At 42.2% G+C, this 22,462-nt stretch overlaps 1 protein-coding gene across 1 annotated transcript; it reads right to left on the bottom strand.

The window, feature by feature from the left end:
• Nucleotides 1-11,233: 11,233 nt before the first annotated feature.
• LOC311188152 (RNA-splicing ligase RtcB homolog) lies at nt 11,234-21,786 on the bottom strand (the record flags this gene model as incomplete). Its single annotated transcript, XM_084259904.1, has 9 exons — nt 11,234-11,341; nt 13,100-13,219; nt 14,345-14,455; nt 15,142-15,330; nt 15,832-16,007; nt 16,721-16,880; nt 18,258-18,414; nt 19,831-19,987; nt 21,687-21,786. Coding segments are annotated over 9 exons (1,278 nt in total), but the record flags the coding sequence as incomplete, so codon positions are not given.
• Between the last annotated feature and the right edge of the window lie 676 nt (nt 21,787-22,462).

Genomic DNA, 22,462 nt, shown 5'->3' with positions numbered 1-22,462 from the left:
GGAACACTTCCCTTTCAAGTAGCTTCCCAGTCAGCGGAGAGAGAGTGGGGGTCATACAGGGAGCCCGCAGAGGGAAAGGTGGCACAGCAAAGGCGGTGCTGAGCCTGAGGCCTTCCAGGTGGAACAGAGCTCGTTGATTCAGAGGCTCGAGTCTAAAACCAAGTGGAGGTAAGGGTGCAAGGAACTGAGGGCATGAAAGCTGAGAAAGCAGGGGACACGACTGGGGTGAGTATTAAGTCATGAAAAGTTAGAGCAGGTGCTGCCATTTATAGGTGATAGCTGTGAAATGCTTTCCAACGTATCAAGTTAACTGTTTTTAATGACTTGTTTAAGCAGTTGCGCCAACTTCTCTGTCACGACCTAAAACTTAAGACTATTTATATTTATTTCCTATTTTATAGTTTCAGGACCAAAGGCAAATCTCGACAGTTCGCCAATATTTATAATAGTAGACACAACACACTGCCCAAGAGTCTGGCAGCAAATAATGGCTACTTAGTAGTTCATTAATTTTCTTTTTTCTGGGGTTTGAAAAAATTACTCTTATTGTGTAAAACATCTTCAACTCATCAGCCAGTACAGGGTAAACGCAGTGGATCGAGGGCCGGGGAGAAAGAAGAAAACAGTACTTTCTTTCCTTCCTTGGGTGGAGTTCCTGGAGATAGAGGAAGAAGAAAATGACCTAGCAAAAAAGAGCAGGGTTTGGAGGAGAGGAGAACTGATGTGCTTTTCAGTCATTCAGGTCTGGAAAGATGGGGCTGCTCCCTTGGTCTCAGATCTCGATACTTAACTCTCAGCCTCCTGACTCTGGGTGCAATAAGCCTGAAACTGAATTTGAAAGCAAAGTCCCACAGGCCGGGCACAGCATCAGGGGATGAATCCGCATCACCCAGCTGTCACCAAGCCAATCGAGGTTCCAGAGGGTGCATTTCAAACATTTCTGAGCCATTGCTGTCTAGACAAAAGGTTATCTAAAAAGCTTCCAAAGTTGTCATTGTCATCTCCAAAAGTGGATCACAATCCTACTGGTGCCCTGGGAATGAGACTTGAGATGGAAATGTGGACGGAGGGACTCCTCCTCTTCAGAGTGACCTCTAAAAAGGCAGACCGTACCCCTGGGCGAGCTCTCTTGACCCTTCTCTATCAGCCATCGCCGCCTCTTTCATCTGCGTGTCGGAGGATAGGCTGCCTGCAGAAGGGAGAGGGGCCTGAAGTTGATTTTTGTTTTCTTTATGGGTCCATGAAACCATAGAACTGTTTCCAGCTCTTTGATTATTATCTCTGAGTTGCATGTGTGTTTTACTCCCAGGCTCTCTGGGTGGTGAGATGAGTTTTTAATCCTTTCGTTGCTATTTAGCTGCGTCCTCTGGTGAAAACCTGTCAGCGGCCTTTTCATGTCGGTTACTCACTGTCATTAACCACGGCCAACATGAAACCGCAGATGCTGCAGAGGAAGTGTTTCCAGATGATCAAACTCTCCAAACTGGTTTTTGCCTACAGAGCAAGCCTGGAGGGGGCCACTCCTGAAGACATTTCTCATTTCCCTGACAGTAGAGACCTCTCTGAAGAAGGGATCCAATCTCCGAGTCATAGGGCCAGAAAGGGGTGTAGGAATTGACCTGATTCAACCCCAGAGGTTTTAGTGAAATGAAAGAGAAAACCAAGCAGGGCCGAAAGTCTGTCTGTTCTCCTTGCAAACCTACACTGACAGAAATTTCCCACCAGCAATTATTGTCGGAGGGCCTTTGAGAAGGCAGCCAGCCAAATCTGTACTATTCTCATCTGATCTTTAAAACCATTGACAAGGGGTGTATTATATCACTTGCATTTAAAGATGGGGAAAGTGCAACTTAGAGAGATTAATGATTCATCATACAGATAAGTGACAGCCAAATGGCCTTGCTGCTCACCATCCATTCATCATCAGCAAACATTCACTGATTGTCCAGAGGGAGCTTAGTTTTAGGAGGAGGACAGGAATTAATAAACAAGTATAAATACATATTTCAGGTGGTGATAATGGGTAAGAAGAAAAACACAACAAAATATCTGTAATTCGATTGCTTTTCACCCTTTGGTTATTCAACCCTTTGGTTACTCTGAAGCAGCCCCTTGAGATTCGAGGCGAGGGCATTTTCCACGCTAACAGCATACTTGAAGACTGACATCAAGCGCCCTCTGCCACATGAGATCTGTGGTCACAGTTCAATATCCATGTTTGAAAAAACAAGGATAGAGCCTCCCTGGTGGTGCAACGGATTAAGTGTCAGCACTATGAAGCTGTCTGCAACTACTGCAGCAGGAGTTTGATCTCCACTCAGCGAGGTGACCCACATGGCGCAGCAGACCTCTCCTGTCTCGCCCGCTGCTCCCCTCAGCAGTGTATTTCAGTCAATCTGCCTGTTCTACTCCTCGCTCTCTGGTGAATCCTCTCACCGCCCTGCACCTCTGGCCTATACCCCAGCTCTTATATGCATAAATAAATAAATCTTAAAAAAGAAAAAACGAGGTCAAATAGAATAAAGTGCATTTGGCATCCTGGCTGCTCAGGCGATCCCCATCTACTTGTGTTCCCATTCCCAGAGACCAAGGGTGACTGAGCACTTTAGAACACTTCCTGGGGAAACTGGATGGACAGCTGAAGGGAGAGCAGATGGGGTCTTCTTTAAAGAAGACCCAAGGTTTTAGCTGCACTAAAAGGACCTCCACTCAGTCCTGGCTTTAGCACTTACTGGCTGTGCTTCCTGGGGAAGTAATATGACCTCTCTGAGCCTATTCCCCCCTCCTGGAGGGGGGTGGTAAAGGTGGAATGAGGCTACATAAGTCAAAGTTCTCTATGAGTAGAAGGCTGCCGTCACTGGCAACCCACACACCAGTTCTCTAATGGAATACAGACCAGAGAAACATGAGTCTATCCAGTCTGCAAGAAAATTCGATGCAACCCGTCATTTGGTGTTGGTTACATTCTTTGGTATACTGAAGGAAATAGTTTTCTAATGCTGCATTAGTAGCCACTCTAAAATGTGCAATAACAAAGATTTATCATTTCTCACAATTGAGATTGTGAGCTTCACCGGTGTCTCATCTGCTGGTCTCCCCTGGGGCTCCACCCTGTGGTTGCAGACCAGAATTGGAGGGTGGCCCAAGATGCCCTCTCTCTGTGTGGTCCTTCTTCCTCAAGGAGAATCTGGGTTTCTTTCTAAAATCATCTCATAGTGGCAAGAGGGCAAGTGTGTCAGCTCTTTGGAGGCCACAGCTCGAGTCACGCAATGTCTACATTTTTCTGGTCAAAGTTAAGTCATGAGCCAGGTGCAGAGTCAAGGAGATGGAAAATAGACTGCACTTCTTGATAGGAGAGGCTGCAGAGCCACACTGCAAAGAGGTGTCCGGGGTAGGAGAAACTGTCATGGTCACATTTGCCAGTGATCTACCACAAATGCTCTGCATCTGAGGTGTCATTCTATCTTTAAAATAATCTCTTAGAATTACATCAATCTTATACTAAAGTGGCCAGGACAACAAAGATCTCCCATATCTTCCCCCATTCACCCACATTCTCCAATTGTTCCTATTCCCTGCATTTGCTCCTTTGCCAGCTCTGAATACTTAAGTACTAATTAGCATTTGTTGTCATTTTCTGAATGTCTAACCATGATGTCCCATCACCTTAAGCACTCTAGTATGTATTTCTCCTGAACAAGATCTGCTGTGTGTTTTCTCCAAGACCACCAAGCAATTCTCCAGCTCTCAGTGGACAAAGACTAGGTGTCCTACAATTCAGCTCAATTCTGCTGCTATCCAGAGATCACATCGGAACCCACAAGTTAGGGGTTCTGTCCCATGAGACGGCCTCCACCTTGGACGTGAGTCCAGGTTGTCAACTGTGCCTCTGACTGACTGACATTAAATCAGAGATGCCTATGGCTCCTGCCTCGGGTTTGATTAATTTGCTATAGTTACTCACAGAACTCAGGAAGCTAGTTTATTTACTAGCTATGAAAGAACAGCCAGATGAAGAGATACACAGAGTGAGTTCCAGAAGGGTCCTGAGCGCAAGGGATCTGTCAAGTCTGGGATGTGCCACCCTCCTGGCTTATGGGTGCATTCTGGTTCACAAATGGGGAAGCTCTGCAATCCCCATCTTCTGGGGTTACATGGAGGTTTCATTGAGATTGATTAAATCACTGGTCTTTGGTCATGAGCCAATCTCCAGCCCCTCTCTCTGCCCAGAGGTTGTGGGAGGGGCGAGAGGCTGAAAGCACCAACTCTCTAATCACAAGATTGTTTCTCCTGGCAACCAGCCTCCATCCTTAGGGGCTTTCCAAAAGCCACCTCATTAGCACAAATTCTGGTGTGGTTGAAAGGAGCTTGGTAAGAACAAGCCACCTTTATCGCTTTTATCACTCAGGAAATTCCAAGGGTTTTCAGGAGCTCTGGGCCAGAAAGGGGGATGAAGACCAAATACATCTGTCTTATTATAAACCACCACATCACACCAGGGCATAACCTCCAAACCAAGAAATCAACTTTCATGCATCATCATTGACCAATTCACAGATTCTTGTCAAATTCAGGAGAGTTAGGATCAGCGGTCTTAACAAGGCCCGTTTTTCCTTTTTGGTTGATCTGAGATCCCATCCAGGAATCAATACTGCCGAGGGTCATATCATTTCAGACTCCCTTTAGTGTCTGCTAGGTTTCTCTCTCTTACATTCACCGTTTTCCCATTTGTCACTGATTAGTATTTGGGGGTGGAGAAATTATAATATTATGCCAGTAACTCCCACCAACTAACCCTAGTAGTCACTGACAATTCCCATCTGTAATTGGTCACCTCCAGAGTGGCTGCCAAATTCTGGTTCTCTATGTCCACTAGTAAGTCCTCCCATACTCATCTGGTATTCTCCTATATGGAAGCATTCACCCCACTCTCTAGCTGGCTTAACTCCTAGTCATCAGTCAGGTCTCTGCTTAAATGCACTTCCTAAAAAAGTCCTCTCTTACCCCTAGACCAGATCAGGTATCTTCAGGTTTCCTGACTTTCTCTGTTACAGCAACTAACACAACATAGCCATTTGTGGGGTTATTTGCTTACTCTTTGCCTCCTCCTAGAGACAAAAAGCACCATATGTATGAAGGCTTTTTTACTCACCACTGTCACTGATGGACTGGACGAATGACTGAAGGCCCTGCAGGACTTGATCTCCTTTTATTTTCACCATGAGCGGGAGGTTTGCTGGGAGTGCAGTGGAAAGTAGGCCTTCTTTCCCTGAACGCCTGGAAAGGAAAAGGCACAAAAAAGTAAGTAAAATGTTAAGAGTGTGTCAGAGTGATCACTGCAACCCAAACAGAAGCCTCACAGCACATTTTCTCTCTTTTGTGGGGGACTCCAGTCCAGAGAGAACACGACCCTTTCAACCTCTCTGCTGATACCCTGGCCACACAACACCCCAAAACAAGTTTGAAGCACAGAATTGAACATTCATTCTCCTTAGAACTATGGCTCCTATGGCAGCCACTTTGGAAGGAAATCTTTGTAAGAGGCTGAGTGTATTTTTCAGGAAGGTGAAGTAATGCTGCAATAACAAACATCCCCCAAATCATTATGACTTGAAGCAAATGGCATTTCTTCCCACAAATGCTACATGTTCACTGAGAAATGTCTGGGGGCTCATCTGTCCTGGTCAGTCTGGGACTGGATCACTCTGGCTCCACCGAAGGATGGGTGGTCTGGTCACAGCCACATCACACATCTCACTGGCCCCCACCAACAATAGGGCCATGTTCAAGTACACAGGGTAGGGACAGAGTTTCACAGAGGGAGGGGTTCTGAACAATAATATCTGTGACACATCTCACTGGCCCCCACCAACAATAGGGCCATGTTCAAGTACACAGGGTAGGGACAGAGTTTCACAGAGGGAGGGTATCTGTGAACAATAATAGAGTCTACCATATTGGTGGTTTGAGTGAACTTCCCTCGGTCTCAGGTGCTTCGGAGTTCACTCTGTTACCTGGATTCTTCTGACTTATTCTAAATGTTCTGGATGAGGAAGGGATCCAGAGCACAGGGTTGATCTGAGTGTGACTTTGAGATGCTCCTGGAGAAAACTATTGCTCCTTTGAGAGAGAGGTGAAAGGTTTACTTGTGCTGGACTTAGGTAAAGGCTTTGAATTATTTTACAACAGATGTGATAAAGATCCAACTTACGGTCATTTCTCAAACACTTTATGACTAGATCCAAATCACATCGGGAAAATGACTTAATCTTCCCGTGTTCTTGTATGGTTGTCTCCTCTCTGGTAGGCAGACTGTGAGGTTGGTTAAGTAAACGGGATCAGTTGGAAGAAGGAAACCACAATGAAGGACATCCAGAGCAGGAATGTGGAGGAAGTGGAACAGTGTAGAGAATAAAGCGTGGACAGTCTTGCATTCAAATCCTGTCACTTGTGTGATCTTGAACAAGTGACTTAGTTTCTCTGAGCAAGCTTCCTCATCTGTGAACCAGGAACACTGTCTACTTCATAGAGTTGCTGTGATGGCTTCATGAGACAGTGTTTGCAAAGGGCCTGCCAGCTATTAGGTGCTCAGGAAATGGTGTGTGTGTGTGTGTGTGTGTGTGTTTACTGTTATTTACAGGTGGTGATGAAAATGGCAAGCTCAGGAATTTTACAGTGATGGGTGCCTCCAGCTGCCTTCAATCTGGTCTTTGCCTTTTAAGTCTGTTCACACTTCCCTAAGACAGGCGGTCATCCTGAGTCACTGCCACCATGCAACGACGCCCTTTGTGATCCAGTTGCCAGAGGGCAGGGTTCAGTCCACTGCAAAGTACCAGGGCCAGCTGGCCTGGCCCAGGATTCGGTGATTGCACCATGTGAGCTAGTGTCTCTGATGTGGTCAGTTGATGGGTTTGGATGTAGGAGTGGTCTGTCTTGCAGTCAAACTCCCAAGAACCCAACACAAAGATGCTGAACAACATTCTCTCAGAATGTGACTTCTGAGAGGCCTTCACACTTCTGAGAGGCAATTCCTCCAGGGAATTGGGAGGTTCCCTGTCGCACATGGAGGGTGCTGGGACAGGTGGCAAACCCAAGGTGATTTCTTGCCAAGGTCAGTTGCTAACTCTTGTCATCTAAGAGATAAGGAGAATAAGTATTCCAGGAACATTCTTGAGTTGAACCTGCACTTAGGAAGGTAAACTTCCTGGGACTTTTTCATTGGTTTTGCATTGACATGAGATCTTCATTAGGGCATAAATCATTTGAGATTCATGTAAGCATTTATCTGAGGAACTCTACAACTCATGCTCTTCCAAAAGTTTAGTAGGATATTTATTCTCTTAGGGCAAATACGTGTAAAGTGAGAGTGTACAGAATGGAAGTTGACAGTATCCATGTCACAGGATTGTTCTGAGGATAAAGTGACTAAATGTTAAGGATTCAGACCAGTGCCAGGTACATGTTATGTAAAGGTAGTTGTTTTAATTAACATAAGCACTTGTCCAAATATACTATTGAAAATACACTGGTGTAAATATAAATCCAATGGATGTCATAGGTCTACTTTTCTCAGAAACATTAAGCAAGGTTAAATGAGAAACCTGCTCCCCTATGTGTGTCCACAATATCATTTAGTCTATCTAGCTGTTCTCTCTCGTCCTTGCCAAACTGTGCCTTGCGGACAGAGGCCACAAGACTGGCCCCAGCCTTTGGGAGAGAGCTTAGCTCCATCTAGTACTCAGCACTTGCTGAATGATTGAAAATGAGCCATTGAAGCAAAAAAGTTGTTTGCTACTTTGTCCTGGCCTCGGCTTCTTCTCACCTAGTAAGCAGAGCTATACTCTAAGCTTCATTCTCAGCCCTTCCTCATACTTACACAGGCTCTCTTGCGAGTATCCCCTTTGTTGAAATCCAACAATCCATTCAGTCCATCTTCTGAACTTCTGTAGCGCACTTTCAGTTGCCACTTGGATAGCCTGTAGCACCTTCAGTCCAATATAGGTCTAACTTCAAACTCACGCTTCCTTGGAAATGTTTAGTTCAGGCCCTCCCTGCTTCTGTGGGTTGGGGACCCACCTTTCAGCATTCCAGGCACAGCACTGCAGACCGCTGACTCCTTTCTTTCTAAACTTCCATTGCCTTATCACCATAGCAGTCAAGAATAGCTTGGTTGTAAGAAAATTCCAATCAAACTAACTTTTTTTTTTTTTTTAAAGATTTATTTATTTTATTTCTACAAGCACTGGGTACAGTCAGAAGCATGGGAGGGTGAGAGAATTCACCAGAGCCAGCGCGGGGAGCAGAGCAGGCAGAAGGATCGAAGTACACTGCTGAGGGGAGCAGCGGGCAGCAGGAGAGGTCTGCGCGCCATGTGGGACCCTCCTCCGGTAGCCGGGGAGCAGCCGGGGAACGAACCGGCGCTGCAGAGGCTGCGGGCAACTTCGCAACCCAGGGCTCAACCGCTGAGCCACCCTCCAATCAAACTAACTTAAGCACAAAGATAATTTGTTTCCCTCTCACAAACCGGCAAGTCCACAGGTATTGTTTTTTAGGGACAGATGAGTCTGGAGTTAAAATCTTGTGTCACAGAAACTGCTTTTTGTACCCCTCAGCTTTGCAGTTCTTTATGTGGGCTCCATTCTCATGCAAGGTTGCTCATGTGGCAAGATGGCCGTTAGCAGGTCCAGGATTCCATCACATGCTCCAAGCAATACCAAAGGAGAGTAACTTCTCTAGGTAACAGAGAACTCCTGAGATTAGCTTTTATTTTAACTGGATCAAGTGACAATCCCTGAGCCAGTTCCTGGGCTGGGAGCTGGGGATGGAGGAAGTGATCGGAGTAGCCAGGTCCGAGTCTAGCAGTAGGGTTGATCGCCCAAACCACATGAACTGGGGAAGGGGGTAGGGTGGTTCTCTACACGTGACTTCGGTAGCAGAAGAGGATCTGTGCAGGGCAGGTTACAAGCTAAGGACACACCTGCCACAGTCTAAGAGACACCAGATATTATCTGAACAGGTGTGTGACAGGCACTGAGAATGAAGAGTTAGAATTGGCAAGACTTAGACGAGGCAGGCATCAAAGACGTCAGTGATTTCTGGGTGGTAGTGTCTTCCCTGAGACTGGGAAGAGACCTTAAAAGAAGAAAGATAATGAGTTAACATGTCAATTTTGAGATGTTTATGGAGAAGAGTAGGTGGCGGTGTCCAGATGTGGGCTGGAGTGATGAGTGTGGGGTCATCAGTCAGATAATGGTTGAGGTCACGGGGACCAAGACAAGTAAGTCAGAGCACAGTCTCAGGGCCCTCTTGGCTGTGTGCACATGACAGGCAGGGGTGTTGATACTAAAGGCAATAAAAACAGCCAGTTACCTCAGTTTCATTTGAACGTTTATTTTTTAAGTTTTTTTTTTTTTTTTTGGTCTCAAATGGGAAAATAACATCTTTAGAACAAGGAAAGCAGTGTTTATACTTTTCTTTTTTAACTCAAAATATTAACCATTACTTTCTACTGTTAAAAATGAACAGGGCCAAGTTCACTAGAAATGCTACATATTAAAAAAAGGCTTATAAAGCACAAAGGCCACTGTAAAAACCATTCTTTTCACCTGCTCCTCTCTCACCTTCCTCAAGCTAACTTTCAAAGCATCTAATAACATTCACCTAAGTATTTAAGGTGAGCTGCAGCATTTCTGACCATGACAGCAGTTAGTTTTGGGAGCGGTTCTAGCTTTGAATTGTTTCAATGATGTGTCATTAGGCAAGCCTAGTCGAGGGAGTCCACAGACACTCCAGGGGTGTCTCATCTCCAGAGAATCTAGCACCTGCTGGAAGCCTGCTTCACACCTTTAAGTGGCTTTGGTGTTCAATGTTAACTTGTATCCTTAACTTACCTGTGCAGAACAGCCACTGGTTCTGTCTGAAGGCCTGAGTAATCCGTAGTTACTGTATTAAGATCCTTAACTTATTTATTGATAACTTTTTAAACTCTATCATCAAAAATGCTTACGTTACTGAGTGTGTGGCGTGAAGACATGTTATACTATTTTACAACATACGCTTTTCAGAGGAAGTCTTTTCCCCAGCCGTCTAAACATCTTTTCCCCAGCCTCTGCAGATACTCCAACGGGACCTTTGATTATAAATTGAGGGATGTTTTAGGAAAGAAAAGTTTTAGGATGAGTCTCTGAAAACAACCTGGGAGAAAATCAGAAAAGAGTAAAGTAAATCAAATTCAAATCTAATTGTCCTAAGCTACAATGAATTTAGCACAAAATATAAACAACATATTGTAATTTAATTAGCTTTTCCATTTTACTGGCTATTTAAACTCTACCAAGGCCTTAGTAACCTATAATTTCAACATCTTTGTTAAATTTATAGAGCAGTACAGAACATGAATTCTGATTAGGTGGCACAAGACTAGGCAGCCCATCAACACAGAGCAACCGTCAACATCACAGCTGTGGTCGTTTAGTGCTTTCATAACAATCTAATGAGGAATGTAGAGATGTTCAGTATCATGTGAGGGGTCACTGCTATGACTCCAACAGATACCACTTTGCAGATAAGTTAAAACCTGCCTTATATTTAGAATAAGAAAGGTGGCAAGTCTATGAAAAATTATTTTCTCTTTTGGGTCCCTAGTCTCACACCTCCACACACATTCCCTCTTCAATCTGTCTTATTATCTATTTCTATCTAAGATCTTGACATGACCATGGTGGTATTCTCTAAGTAAAAGTGGTATTTAGAGTTTAGCTCACTGCAGGGGAAGTGGGTGGATGGGTGAATGAAGGACAAACTGACAGAGGGAGGGAACAAAGAAAACATTACAAGCTTTTTTAATAGAACATTCTTCATGACACCTCCCAGGATGTAAATAGAGCTTGGTGTGAAGAAGTTCATTTTGATGATTAAAGACTTACATGACTGAGTAAGACTATTTCTTGACTCATCCCCACTCCCTAATAGATCTGCTGAAAATCTGTGGGACAATGAAGGAAGATGCATATGAAACCCCTTTTCACTGGGGGCAATGTGACTCCTGCCAGGTCATTTAGAACACCTGCTCCTGAAAGCAATCACCTCCTGTCAGTCATTTCTGATGCAAAATGCAGCTATAACTGCATGCAAAGGAACCTGTCAAAGTCTCTGGAGGCTGATGTTTAAAGAGTGTTTCAGTTCAGTCCACTTCAGCGAGGGTCAGGGGCATCTGTCAGCCTGGGTCAGGGTTCTAGCCTTTGATAACAGCAATTGGTCTCAGTTTAATGGCCTTCTTGCTGATTCCAGCATCGTGGCAGGTGTTCACCACGTCGGTCACGTTCTTGTAGGACTCAGGAGCCTGCAGGGGAGGAGTTAACATTGTAAAAGTCTACTTACAATGGAATCTTTAGAAGCATTAAGCTTCACTTGTAATGAGGTTTTGTTTTTCCTTTCAAGTACTCAAAGAGTAAAAGAGATTTAAGCTCAGTGTTGGTAAGGGGGGTAGTAAAACATTCTCATCTTGTTTTATATTTTTCTGTGTAGTTCTCAAAATTTCCTCAAAGAACATATATACATTTGTATTAACTAGGAAAAGCAGTAAATGTAATTGGACAAAAACACATTCATCAGTATTCCACTAGAAGGAAATAGACCAAACCATCCTGTTAGTGTGACTGTTTTTAGATAGAGTTATTTGCAATTTTGAATTTCTCTACATATTTCTGTAGTTGCTAAAATTCCTGGAATGAACCTGTATTACTTTCACAATAAGGGAGTTATTATTAAATTCACATATATAACACAGACTATGTGTGTGTATATAAATATGTACACATACATATAGACACACATACAATTTAGTTTCTGGCACCCTTCTTCCTTCCCACCACTCTCACCACAGAACAAATCTCACCACATAACCACCCTTCCCCATCATGTTAACATAGGAAGTTTAGGCTTCCAGAAGTGACTCTCACGGGACTGCATAGCCCCTTTCCAGCCCATCTCTCATTCCCTTCCAATTTCTGAAACTTTCCCACGGTAGCCTCTGGAATTCCCTTCCACTGAGTCAAGTGAAAATCCCCTCCAACTTCCCTTTTTGAACATTCCCCTTGTAACTCTACTATCCTGTAACTCTACTATCTAAAAACAGTCACACTAACAGGATGGTATGGTGTATTTCCTTCTAGTGGGATATTGGTGAATATGTTTTGTCCAATTACATTTACTGCTTTTCCTAGTTAATACAAATGGATATATGTTCTTGTTGAAACATGGATTTTCTCTGAGTATATTACTGCTGCTCCCAACTTTCTGAAGTGGCAGCTGCTGCCTCTCCTAAACTGGGTCATGCCAGTAGGCCCAGACATGACACAGATACCTTTGTCCTCTAGACCACTCTCCCCCCCTTACTCCTAGTTATGAATCTCTCAGTCATCACTTAATACCACCTATTACCTCTTCCTGAGCAATTATCTGCTACAGTTTGAATCAATCCCCATCATTACTTGATGACTTCTACCTTCTGGGCACTGTCACTCTCTCTGCCAGAAGTGTGAATGATTTCAATACCCAGGAAGTGAACGTCTTCAGTCCTCAGCTTCTTGGTGCTTGATTTCTACTCCTCCATTGCTAACTGCAGTCTTTCACTCCTGTAACTTGTCGCTGCCAGTAATTATAACTCTTCCATTATCTCAGTTTTTAACCACCCCTGGCCAATAAACAGAGTGTGGATTTCTAGCTCCCCACCCTCATGTTCCATCGCCAATAATCCTTTAAGCACGTAAGACTTACATTCCTTTCCAACACCCTCAATAACCTTGCTTTTCTTTTACTGTATACTTGCAACCATGAGTGAAAGTAAAAAAAAAATTCTGGGGCCTCCCCTGGTGGCGCAGTGGTTGAGCCCTGGGCTGCAAGGCTGCCCGCAGCCTCTGCAGCGCCGGTTCGTTCCCCGGCCACCTGTGAGGGTCCCACAAAACAAAACAAAAAAACAAACAGAATTCTGTAAATAAAACATAAAACACAATTTTTGTTAATAAACCAAAAATTGCTGTTTCAGTGCACTGGCCTACATTAAACAGTTTTATGCTGAATATTTATCAGTTTCACTTACCTCTTCCATAACCAGTTTGGGTGAGGCAACACGAATTGCAATGCCCATATCTGCCAATTTGTCTAACACATCCTGGAAATCTAAATTACGTCGAGACTTGGCTCGGGACAGTGCACGGCCCTAGAATAGAAAGGAATAAACTTCACTTTATGAATTCTGAGCTCAAATTATGTCCAATCCCAGCTAGCAGTCAAACCCTTAGGACAAAAACAAACAAAACCTTAGGGATGATATGTTTCTTGATTTCTAAAAACTAAAAGAAGTTACAAACAAGCATTTTCTATTTTATCAACCTTACTATACACCTGTTGCTATAAGCCTCATTCTACCCTTCTGGGAAAAACAAAGTATTCTTTAAAGATTTAATTTTATGTTTCTAATTACTGTTACTATCCATTGAATATATTAATTTTTAATTGTAAACAGTATGTATGTCAACACAAAAACCTTGTGCTCCTGTGATTTAAAACAGTCTGTCAACCTTAGCACTATGACATGTTGGACCAATTCTGTGCATGAAGATGTTTAACAGCATCCCTGGCCACCACTTAGTAGATGTCAGTAACGACCACCTGCTGTGAAAATAAACACATGCCAGTGTGGGGAGGGAGTTGTCACCTTGGTTATTGGAACACTGAAATGTCCATTTCTTTATGTACTGCCTATGGTTGTTTTTGCGCTATAATGGCACAAGTTGAAGAGATGCTATAGAAACCATACGGACCAAAACAGATAAAGTATTTATTGTCTGGAGTCTACAGAAAATTTTACCAACCCTCGGCCTAGGAGAGGCAATATGATGAAGTGGGTGTGCAGTCTATGCACACCTGCTGATGAGGCATATCCCCCAAATCTTGAGCTGACCCGCTCAGTCAGAAGCAAATTATGCAAATAACCAGTTACAATTAATTGCTGAGATAAACTGTGACGTAAATTTGCATCAGTTAAAGCTGTAGCAGTTATGCTAGTATGACTAGTTTTGTCTGGATTTTCTGGACATGCAGAGGTGAAGAACAGTCCCTCACTCTTTAACAATGGAGGGTCACACTGAGATACCAGTGACCTCACTTAGTTCACTAACCAGTTTATGTTATGGGGATAAATTCAGGTAGAAGACAGATCCAAACCTCACCTTTGTTGACGCTCAATTAGGTACATTTTGACAGGTACATTTGATTGGTATACACCTGTCAAAATGTAAAACAAGCAGAAAAGAGCATTTCTAAGTTTGTTTGTTTTCCTTACCGCTCCATGACAGGTTGTTCCAAAAGTCTCAGTCATGCCCTGTTCAGTGCCGGTAAGAACGTAACTACAGGTTCCCATGGTGCCACCAATCAGCACTGGCTGGCCTGTGAGCTGAGGACGCATACAAATCTTACATGTTAACAAATCAGGAAAGCATGAGTCTTTTATGCTCGAGACTGAAATTTCCCCTTCCACTGGATGGAGAATTGTGGGAATAACTAGAACACTAAACACACTGCTCTCACAACTACATTAAGAAATTATTTGGTTTCTTTGGTAATTGGGAGGAGAGGGAAGAGGAACGGGAAACGGGAAAGCTGGCTCAAACAGGTAATGGAAGAGCAAAGCAAAACTGCAAGGTGCAGGGAAGTCCACTAGAAGACTATCCTGAGCAAAGCAGCTGCTCTGGCCAGGCTTCCGTGCTCTTCTGTGAAATGGGGGCAGGCTAAGGAGGGTCTTTGTAACTATCACAGCCAGATGCTAAAAGGATAAAAGGCACAAAACAGACTGAGTTTAATCCTAATTCTTTTTTCAATCACTCCAAGGCCATAAAAAAGACCATCTTTACTCATTTTAACGGAGTAAAATACTCTTCAGACAGCACTTTTTAGACAGCACACTGTACGCACGAACAGTGGGGGGATGAGTCACTGCTTCAGAGAAGAGTGGAAATAATTGTTCTCAAGATAACAGATCATCTTCTTTAACAACTGCTGCTTTTCTGTTTAACTTCATCCATATTTAGAACTCTTAACCAGGCCCCTGCTGCCTAACATCACGAATGATTTAATACGTACTTGGTAATCAACGGCAATGAGGGGGTGGTGAGGAGGGAAAGCGCGGGTGGACCCCTTGCGGTGTACCAGCAGCGTCCGTTCCTTTCCATCCACCACATGCTGTTCCACTTTGGCAATATTGTGAGAAACATCATAGATCACATGTAGGTCCAAGTCGTCAGGGGTTGTGTTGAAGACCTTGGCGAAAGCCTAAGAGGAAAGCCTAAGTTACAGGCAGTCAGACCAGCTCTCCAGAACCTATCCCGTGGAATTCAGTTAGTCTGTTCCTTACGGGACTGAGGAGGTAAGAGTTCAAAAATTAATCTTCACGAAAAGGACAAAAACATTTTAGACCACAGAGCAAAGTCTATTCCATCAATTCCAAATGATCGGGTACCCTTGCTCCCTACCCTTCAGAACTGCTTTTTCCTCAGCCTCCTGAATCTAAGCAGATGGTATGTCTATCTCTTCTGCTATGAAAGGGACATTTTAGGAATAATTCTGCCTTCTCTTCTTCCTGTGTTCCCCATGCCTGATACCCTGCTGATTTAGTTTAAGGAGATACCAAAGGTGTGGACACTTATCACAATTTTTGTATTTATTACAAAAATTTCTCAAATTTCTATAGATTTTGATTTGAATAGACTCTATTTTAAAGTGTCAACATCACTGTAAATATAACTCAGAACAGAAAAGCAACTCTGAGTGCACCTGACGGGTTAAGAAGGTCATGGAAGAGCGGTTGACCCAGGCGTAGTTCCCAGCAGCTGCCATTCCCTTGAGATAGTCCTGACCCTCGGGGGACGCGATTCGTGCACAAGCCAGCTGGCGGTCATTGACAATAATCTTGTCTCTCTTCATGGCCTTTTCCATAGCAACCAGTGCATCTGGAATAAGAGGGCAACAAGTCCAACTAGTCAGAGTCCAGCGTTACTGACTAAAGATAGCCTACACTCAAACCCACTCCATAACAAACAAGTAAAATACAACTTTCCCTTAAAAAGTGTTTCAGTCCATCTATTTGCTTGGTCAAGATATACTTATTGAGACTCTTCTGCCATCAGAGGCCCTATTCTCATTATTTTCTGATGAAGAATTGAAGGCCCAGTGAAGTAATTTAATTTATTCAAAATCATACTTGTTGGTTAGGAGAACCAGGGTAAAACTCATGCAGTGTAGTTCCAAAACTTCCTCTCTTCAATCTCTATATGGCTTCCCATCAATATAATGTTTTAGCATATTTTATGTAACATGTTCATAGCAAGTCAAAAATCAGGAGCATGACCTCCCCAGTGGCGCAGCAGGTTGAGCGCCATGCTGTGAAGCTGTCAGCAGCCTCTGCAGCGTGGGTTCGATTCCCAGCCGGCCAGGGAGAAACCACATGGTGCAACAGACCCCTCCTGCCTCACCCACTGCTCCCATCAGCAGTGTCTTTGGTCTGTCTGCCTGTTCTGCTCCCAGCTCTGTCTCTGGTGAATTCTCTCACCCTCCTGTGCCTCTCACTGTACCCCAGTTCTTGTATAAATAAATCTTAAAAAAAAAAAAAAATTCCACTCTTTAGAAAAACAAAACAAAACAAAACATCAGGAGCAGAAAATACCTGTGGCTACTTGGTGGCCCAATCCTCTGCTTCCGCTGTGGATCATCACACACACCTGTCCTTTATGATCGATGCCCATTTTCTTAGCAGCGTACTCATTGAAAATCTCATCCACAACCTGGATTTCTGCATAGTGGTTGCCTGCTCCCAGGGTCCCCAACTACAGGAAAAAAACATAAGAATAGATGACAAAACTGAGTACAATTTCTGCACTGGCAAAATGCAGCTCTCCTGAAGGTCCCTCTCTTTTTCTTTCTCCTTTTCCCAATAAACCTGTTCTTTTAGAATGTTAAAAAAAATTGATAAAACAGCCTCTACTTTGGTTTAAAAAGCAGAGAGGCAAAATCAACAGAATAACCACACGTGTTTTATGTAACAAAATAATTTTTCTAAGCCTTAGAAATTTAAAACAATACTCCACACAACAAAAATAAAGCAGCTCCTGATGTTTATTGTATCATCTGCTTGAGGTACACCCATTTGGAAAGCCTCAATACACCAAAAATTCAGACTATTAAATGGCTTGTAGGGCATTAAGTATCATGAAGAGTAGAGTTAACTCTTAGGATGAACCCTGGGGAATGCTGACTCTTATACAGGGTTCAAGATCAAATGATTGTTAAAACATCTGTGAATTCACTGACACCCAACATTACCATCACTGAAAGAATATATTCCATAACTGTAGTGAACAGACGATCTAGGAAACCAGATAGCTGCAGTGCTGGAAGAGTCTTCAGATTTCACCTATTTTTAACAATCCCAATTTCCAATTGAAAAAATGAGACTCAGGTAGGCAAGAGACTTCCCCAAGGTCAGAATGAGTTAGTGACAAAGCTATCACAATTAGCTGTAAATTTCAAACATCTCATTTATCTTTTTCTCATAAGCATCATGACCTGCAAGGTCTTTCTTTCATCTTAGATGCCAAAAAACAAGGTCTTTCTTTCATCTTAGATGCCAAAAAACATTCAGCCAAGTATGAAATTGTTAAGTATGCACACATGTAATTTTAAACCTTATAACCCTATCTGATTTTTCTCCCATCCACTTTAAATTCATGATAGGTTGTTCCATTTTATGAATATCTGAAAATTCGTAAGTTTTTAAATAAAAGATTTATTTATTTATTTATGTATACAAGAGCTGGGGTATAGGCCAGAGGTGTGGGTGGTGAGAGGATTCACCAGAGACAGAGTAGGGAACAGAACAGGCAGACTGAAATACACAGCTGAGGGGAGCAATGGGAGAGACAGGAGAGGTGTGCTGCGCCATGTGGGTTAGCCCCCTGGCTGGCTGGGGATCAAACCTGTGCTGCGAGGCTGAGGACAGCTTCACAGTGCTGTGCTTAACCCCTTGTGCCACCAGGGAGGCCCCGAGAGTTTTTTAAAAGAATAAGGACATATATAAAATTAATTCATTTTCAGTATACTGTGAAAAAAAAGGGGATATGTTACAGAAAGATAAACTTTTTTTACCCCAACAAAAACTAAACATGCAAAGAATGAACAGGTTGCCTCTCCAGAAGGAACATTACCTGAGGAAGGCCTCTTTTCTTAGCCCTTGCAGAGACCTTATTGGGGTCAGCTTGCAGCATCCTTCCATATTCTTCACAATGTTCCTTGTCTTCAGCCCATGCATAGCCTTCTCTTAAGGACCAGTCTACACCCATCTCCAAGGCCTCCTCTAAGTCCCTGAGTGAGTGATTAAGTAAGTGCTAGTCATTTTACAGCCACGGAAGATCACAAAGGTGGACATCTCAAAAGGGAGGAGGGAAAGTATCACAATTTTAACTATCTCCTGTGTCTCAGGCACTGTGTTAGACACACAGTTCATGCTCACAGCAACTCTAACTTTTTGAAGAAAGCAGTTTCATAATTAAGCACAACATAAATTGTTAACACCATATTTCAGATGATTACATTTTATCATAATATTTATACAGCCCATTGGAATTTCCAAATCTTACCTCCATTTGATTTGCCTAATACTAAATTCTATGAGGTGGTGATTAAGCAGCTAAATTTATAAACACAACCAGATATCGCTATCCACAACCAACTTTCCCACAGCTACCCACCTTCATTAATAATTTGTTAAAACATTTACGAACAGTAAATAAAGCTGCACAAATGTCCTCAGGCAATACATGTTAAATTTTAAAGTCTATTCCCACTTTCACAAAAGTACATTGCGGCTTTACTGCACCTGCACTATGAAGCTGAGAAGCATACTTTAAATCCTTAGGAGGAAAAATGTTTTGATCTTCCTTTAAGATCCAGTCCTCTTCCAAACCACTAACTGGAGAGATCACAGTGTTCAGTGTTCCCTCCCACTACAGTCTGTTTCAAACATGATTCATTAGGGCAAAATTCCTATCTATAATATTTGAAAAGGTATATAGCAATTTATTTCTATGTTCCAGATACTTGTTATTTACCTAGACTTTTCAAAGTGGGGCTGCATGTCAAGGACCATATGAAATCACAGACTAAATATTTCCCAAGATACCGCTGTCACTGATTTTACTCCAATCTTTTTTTTTTTTTTTTTTGGAGGGGAATTGTGTAGCTAAAAACATTTCAATATTAATGCACGTACATATTTGAATAGAATACAAAAATTTGCATGAATTTTAAAGTTATAAAAGAAAATGTTAAGGAAATATAACCTGTTAAGCGCACAATTTTGCAAAGTTTAAGGTGCATGGTTTTACCTAAGTTATGACACAGTCCAGTCAATGCTATCTACGAGGCAGTTATGCTGCTGCCTCATTTACTTCTCCACTTTAAAAATATCTAACACTGTGCTGAAGCATACCGTCAGTGCTATCACTCAAAAAGGTGGTTATAGATATAAGCCAAGTGACAAAACAGCACTGAGGTCCAGTATACAGCCTTTGAAGCCAAAGGACCCTTGGCTTGAATGTTGGCTTCAGTTACAAGCTCAGTTACTATTAACTTCTAAACCTCAGTTTCTTTTCTTGAAAATTAGGGTTAGTATTAGGGACTAATCTAGATGAAATATATGACATATATACCATGACACAGTGCCATACACACACGAAATGCTCAACACATATTCTATCCCCTGGAAGCTTGTGCTCTTACTTGGCATTCATTGGGATGACACCCTTTGATCCCACTCCAACAGGGATGTGGTCAAACATAGCTTGGGCTAGTTGCTCCTTCACAGGCTGGACATCACTTTCATCTAAATTGGTTCTTAGCAAGCGGACACCACAGTTGATGTCAAATCCTACGCCACCTATAACATACAGAAAAGTTAATCAAGTATTAGCAAAACCAGGTAGTTGGGCTTCCCACAATTATCACAGGATTAAAATGATAGCCACTCATTTAAAGATAAGTTTTAAAGTAGTTAACCAAGTTGTTCTCTGGCTACAAGCTGGTGACACATTTTGAAACAATTTAAAGTAACATACAAACTGATAGTACTTTGTGGACCAGGGAGGTAGTGTATGAACAAGTAACTTCTAGTCTAGAGATTAAAATGTGAATTAAAATGTCCCCTCTTTTTTTCTTGACCACTCTTGTATAGGGGTTATGAATTCTATTCATTCTCAAAAAACCAACTTTACCCTTTGTTGATCCTTTTTATTTTGCTCTTAATTATTTCTATCTTTCCACTTTCTTCATCCGTAAGTTGTGCATTTAGGGTGTGTGCACACACTCTCTATGTATACATGTATAGCACTAATAGTAACCCACAAAGACCAAAGTGTTTATTAATGTTAAAATTATCTTATAGGTTCCATTATGGATTTTTTTTGACCAATGGGTTATTTAAAAGCGTGGGCTTAATTTATAAATACATGTTTTTTCTCAGTTGTTCTTGTTATGCTCAGCATAGGATTGGTCCCCCCCACAAAATCTGCTTCTGTTTGCCACTGCCAGAGGCAGAACTCTACAAGATGTAATTTAAACTTTACTTTTTCCCCTCCCAGACCCCAGAAATAAAGTTGTGATTTCTGGTGTGAAATACTTTCAGTGAAAGCATACCCCAGAAGAAAAGACATAAAGAATTGGAGGTGAATAATAATGAATAATGACAACGAGGACAAAAAAAACTTCTCAAGTATTTCCTAGCACTTATACACACATATTTCCTGTATGTTCCTAGCATTGTTTTAAGTATTTTACACAGATTACCTCATTTAGGCCCACAATAATGCTCGGTGATAACATTAGCCTCAATGTGCTCAGGAGGTCATTAGGATGCAAAGAAGGTAACTTGACAGAGAAGTGTTTCAGTTTGTTTTGTTGTCAGTGTGCGTGTGTGTGTGTGGCTTAGTACTTTATTTTTAAAAATATTTATTTATGCATATTCATGCATATAAGAGCTGTGGTGTAGGCCAGAGGTATGGGGGTGGGGGGTGGGGTGGGGTGTGTGTGTATATTCAACAGAGACAGAATGGGGAACAGTACAGGCAGACTGACTGAAATACACTGCTGAGGGGAGCAGCAGGTGAGACAGGAGAGGTCTGCTGTGCCACGTGGGTCACCTCCCTGGCCCAGGGTAGAACTTGTGCTGCAGTGGCTGAGGATAGCTTCATGGTGCTGTGACTTAACCCCTGTGCCACCAGGGAGGCCCCTGTAGTCAGTGTTTGATTAGTGTCTAGTATATAGTAGGAGTCCAAAGTGTCAATTGTTTTATTTGGCATAAATGCTTTCCTTGAATTAAAATGTGAAATATTAAATTTAATATTAAAATATAGTATTTAATACTAATATAATATAACATTAATATACTTAATATTAATATTTAATATTAAATATTTTAATAGCCTCTGAGTGTCCACAGTGAATTCTCCCCCTAAACGAGAGGAAAAGAGATGGCAGTATATAAGACTGAGAGATGCATACACAATAAGTACTCATTCTCTATTTCCGAAAGGCAGTACTAAGAAGCTACACATCTGATGGCAGGTGAGCAGTGACCTTACCTGGGGACACCACTGCTTCAGGGTCATTCATATCAAAGGCTGCCATATTCCCAATAGCAAACCCATAACCTGAATGGACATCAGGAAGTCCAATAGATTTCTGAAAGAGAATTAAATAGTAAAATCAGCTTTTAACCCTGGCACTCAAGTTGTGTGATGGACTTGGTTACTGATCCTCAAGTAAGCTATGGGCTGAAGACTGTCCCTCATCAAGATTTTAGTTTCATGGGCAATTGTCCCTGCTTGGGTCTGTGATTATGCAGGTGTCTCTCTTTTTTCCTTTCTCCTTTTCCTGATAAATATTTCCTTTTAAAATGTCAAAAAAAAATTTAGTTTCATAGGATTTTCTGCTAGTGGAAATTAGGAATTTTCTGTTAGCGCCTAGTGATAAAATTAGATATTGCAAGAAAAAAAAGCCTTATAGAGTATGACCATTAACTAAGGAAACCTAAAACGAAGTCTCGGTCTGACAAGATATAGGACGACTACATACTAATTTTAATGTATTATTACATTTTAAAGATGATCTCTACAGATGCCGACAATTTGTGGCTGAGCCAGATTAAGAAAGAAATATCCAATTTCGACAGGCCTTTGGCATTTATGTAACCACAGACAAATGTAATCCACTTGATAGTATGAGTACTCTATACTTTCTACATCTGGGGTCTAGAAAAGGATCCTGAGTGTGGAAAAATGCAGGTGAAATATGTAAGGATGAATGACGACACCTAGATTCTTAGGATTTCCTTAAATGCACAAACCATGTCTTTTCA

The sequence above is a fragment of the Talpa europaea genome, assembly GCF_964194135.1.
Source record: "Talpa europaea genome assembly, contig: HAP1_SCAFFOLD_380, whole genome shotgun sequence".
Classification (NCBI taxonomy): Eukaryota; Metazoa; Chordata; class Mammalia; order Eulipotyphla; family Talpidae; genus Talpa; species Talpa europaea.
The sequence above is the reverse complement of the archived record's forward strand: the minus strand, read 5'-3'. Positions and strand labels throughout refer to the sequence as shown.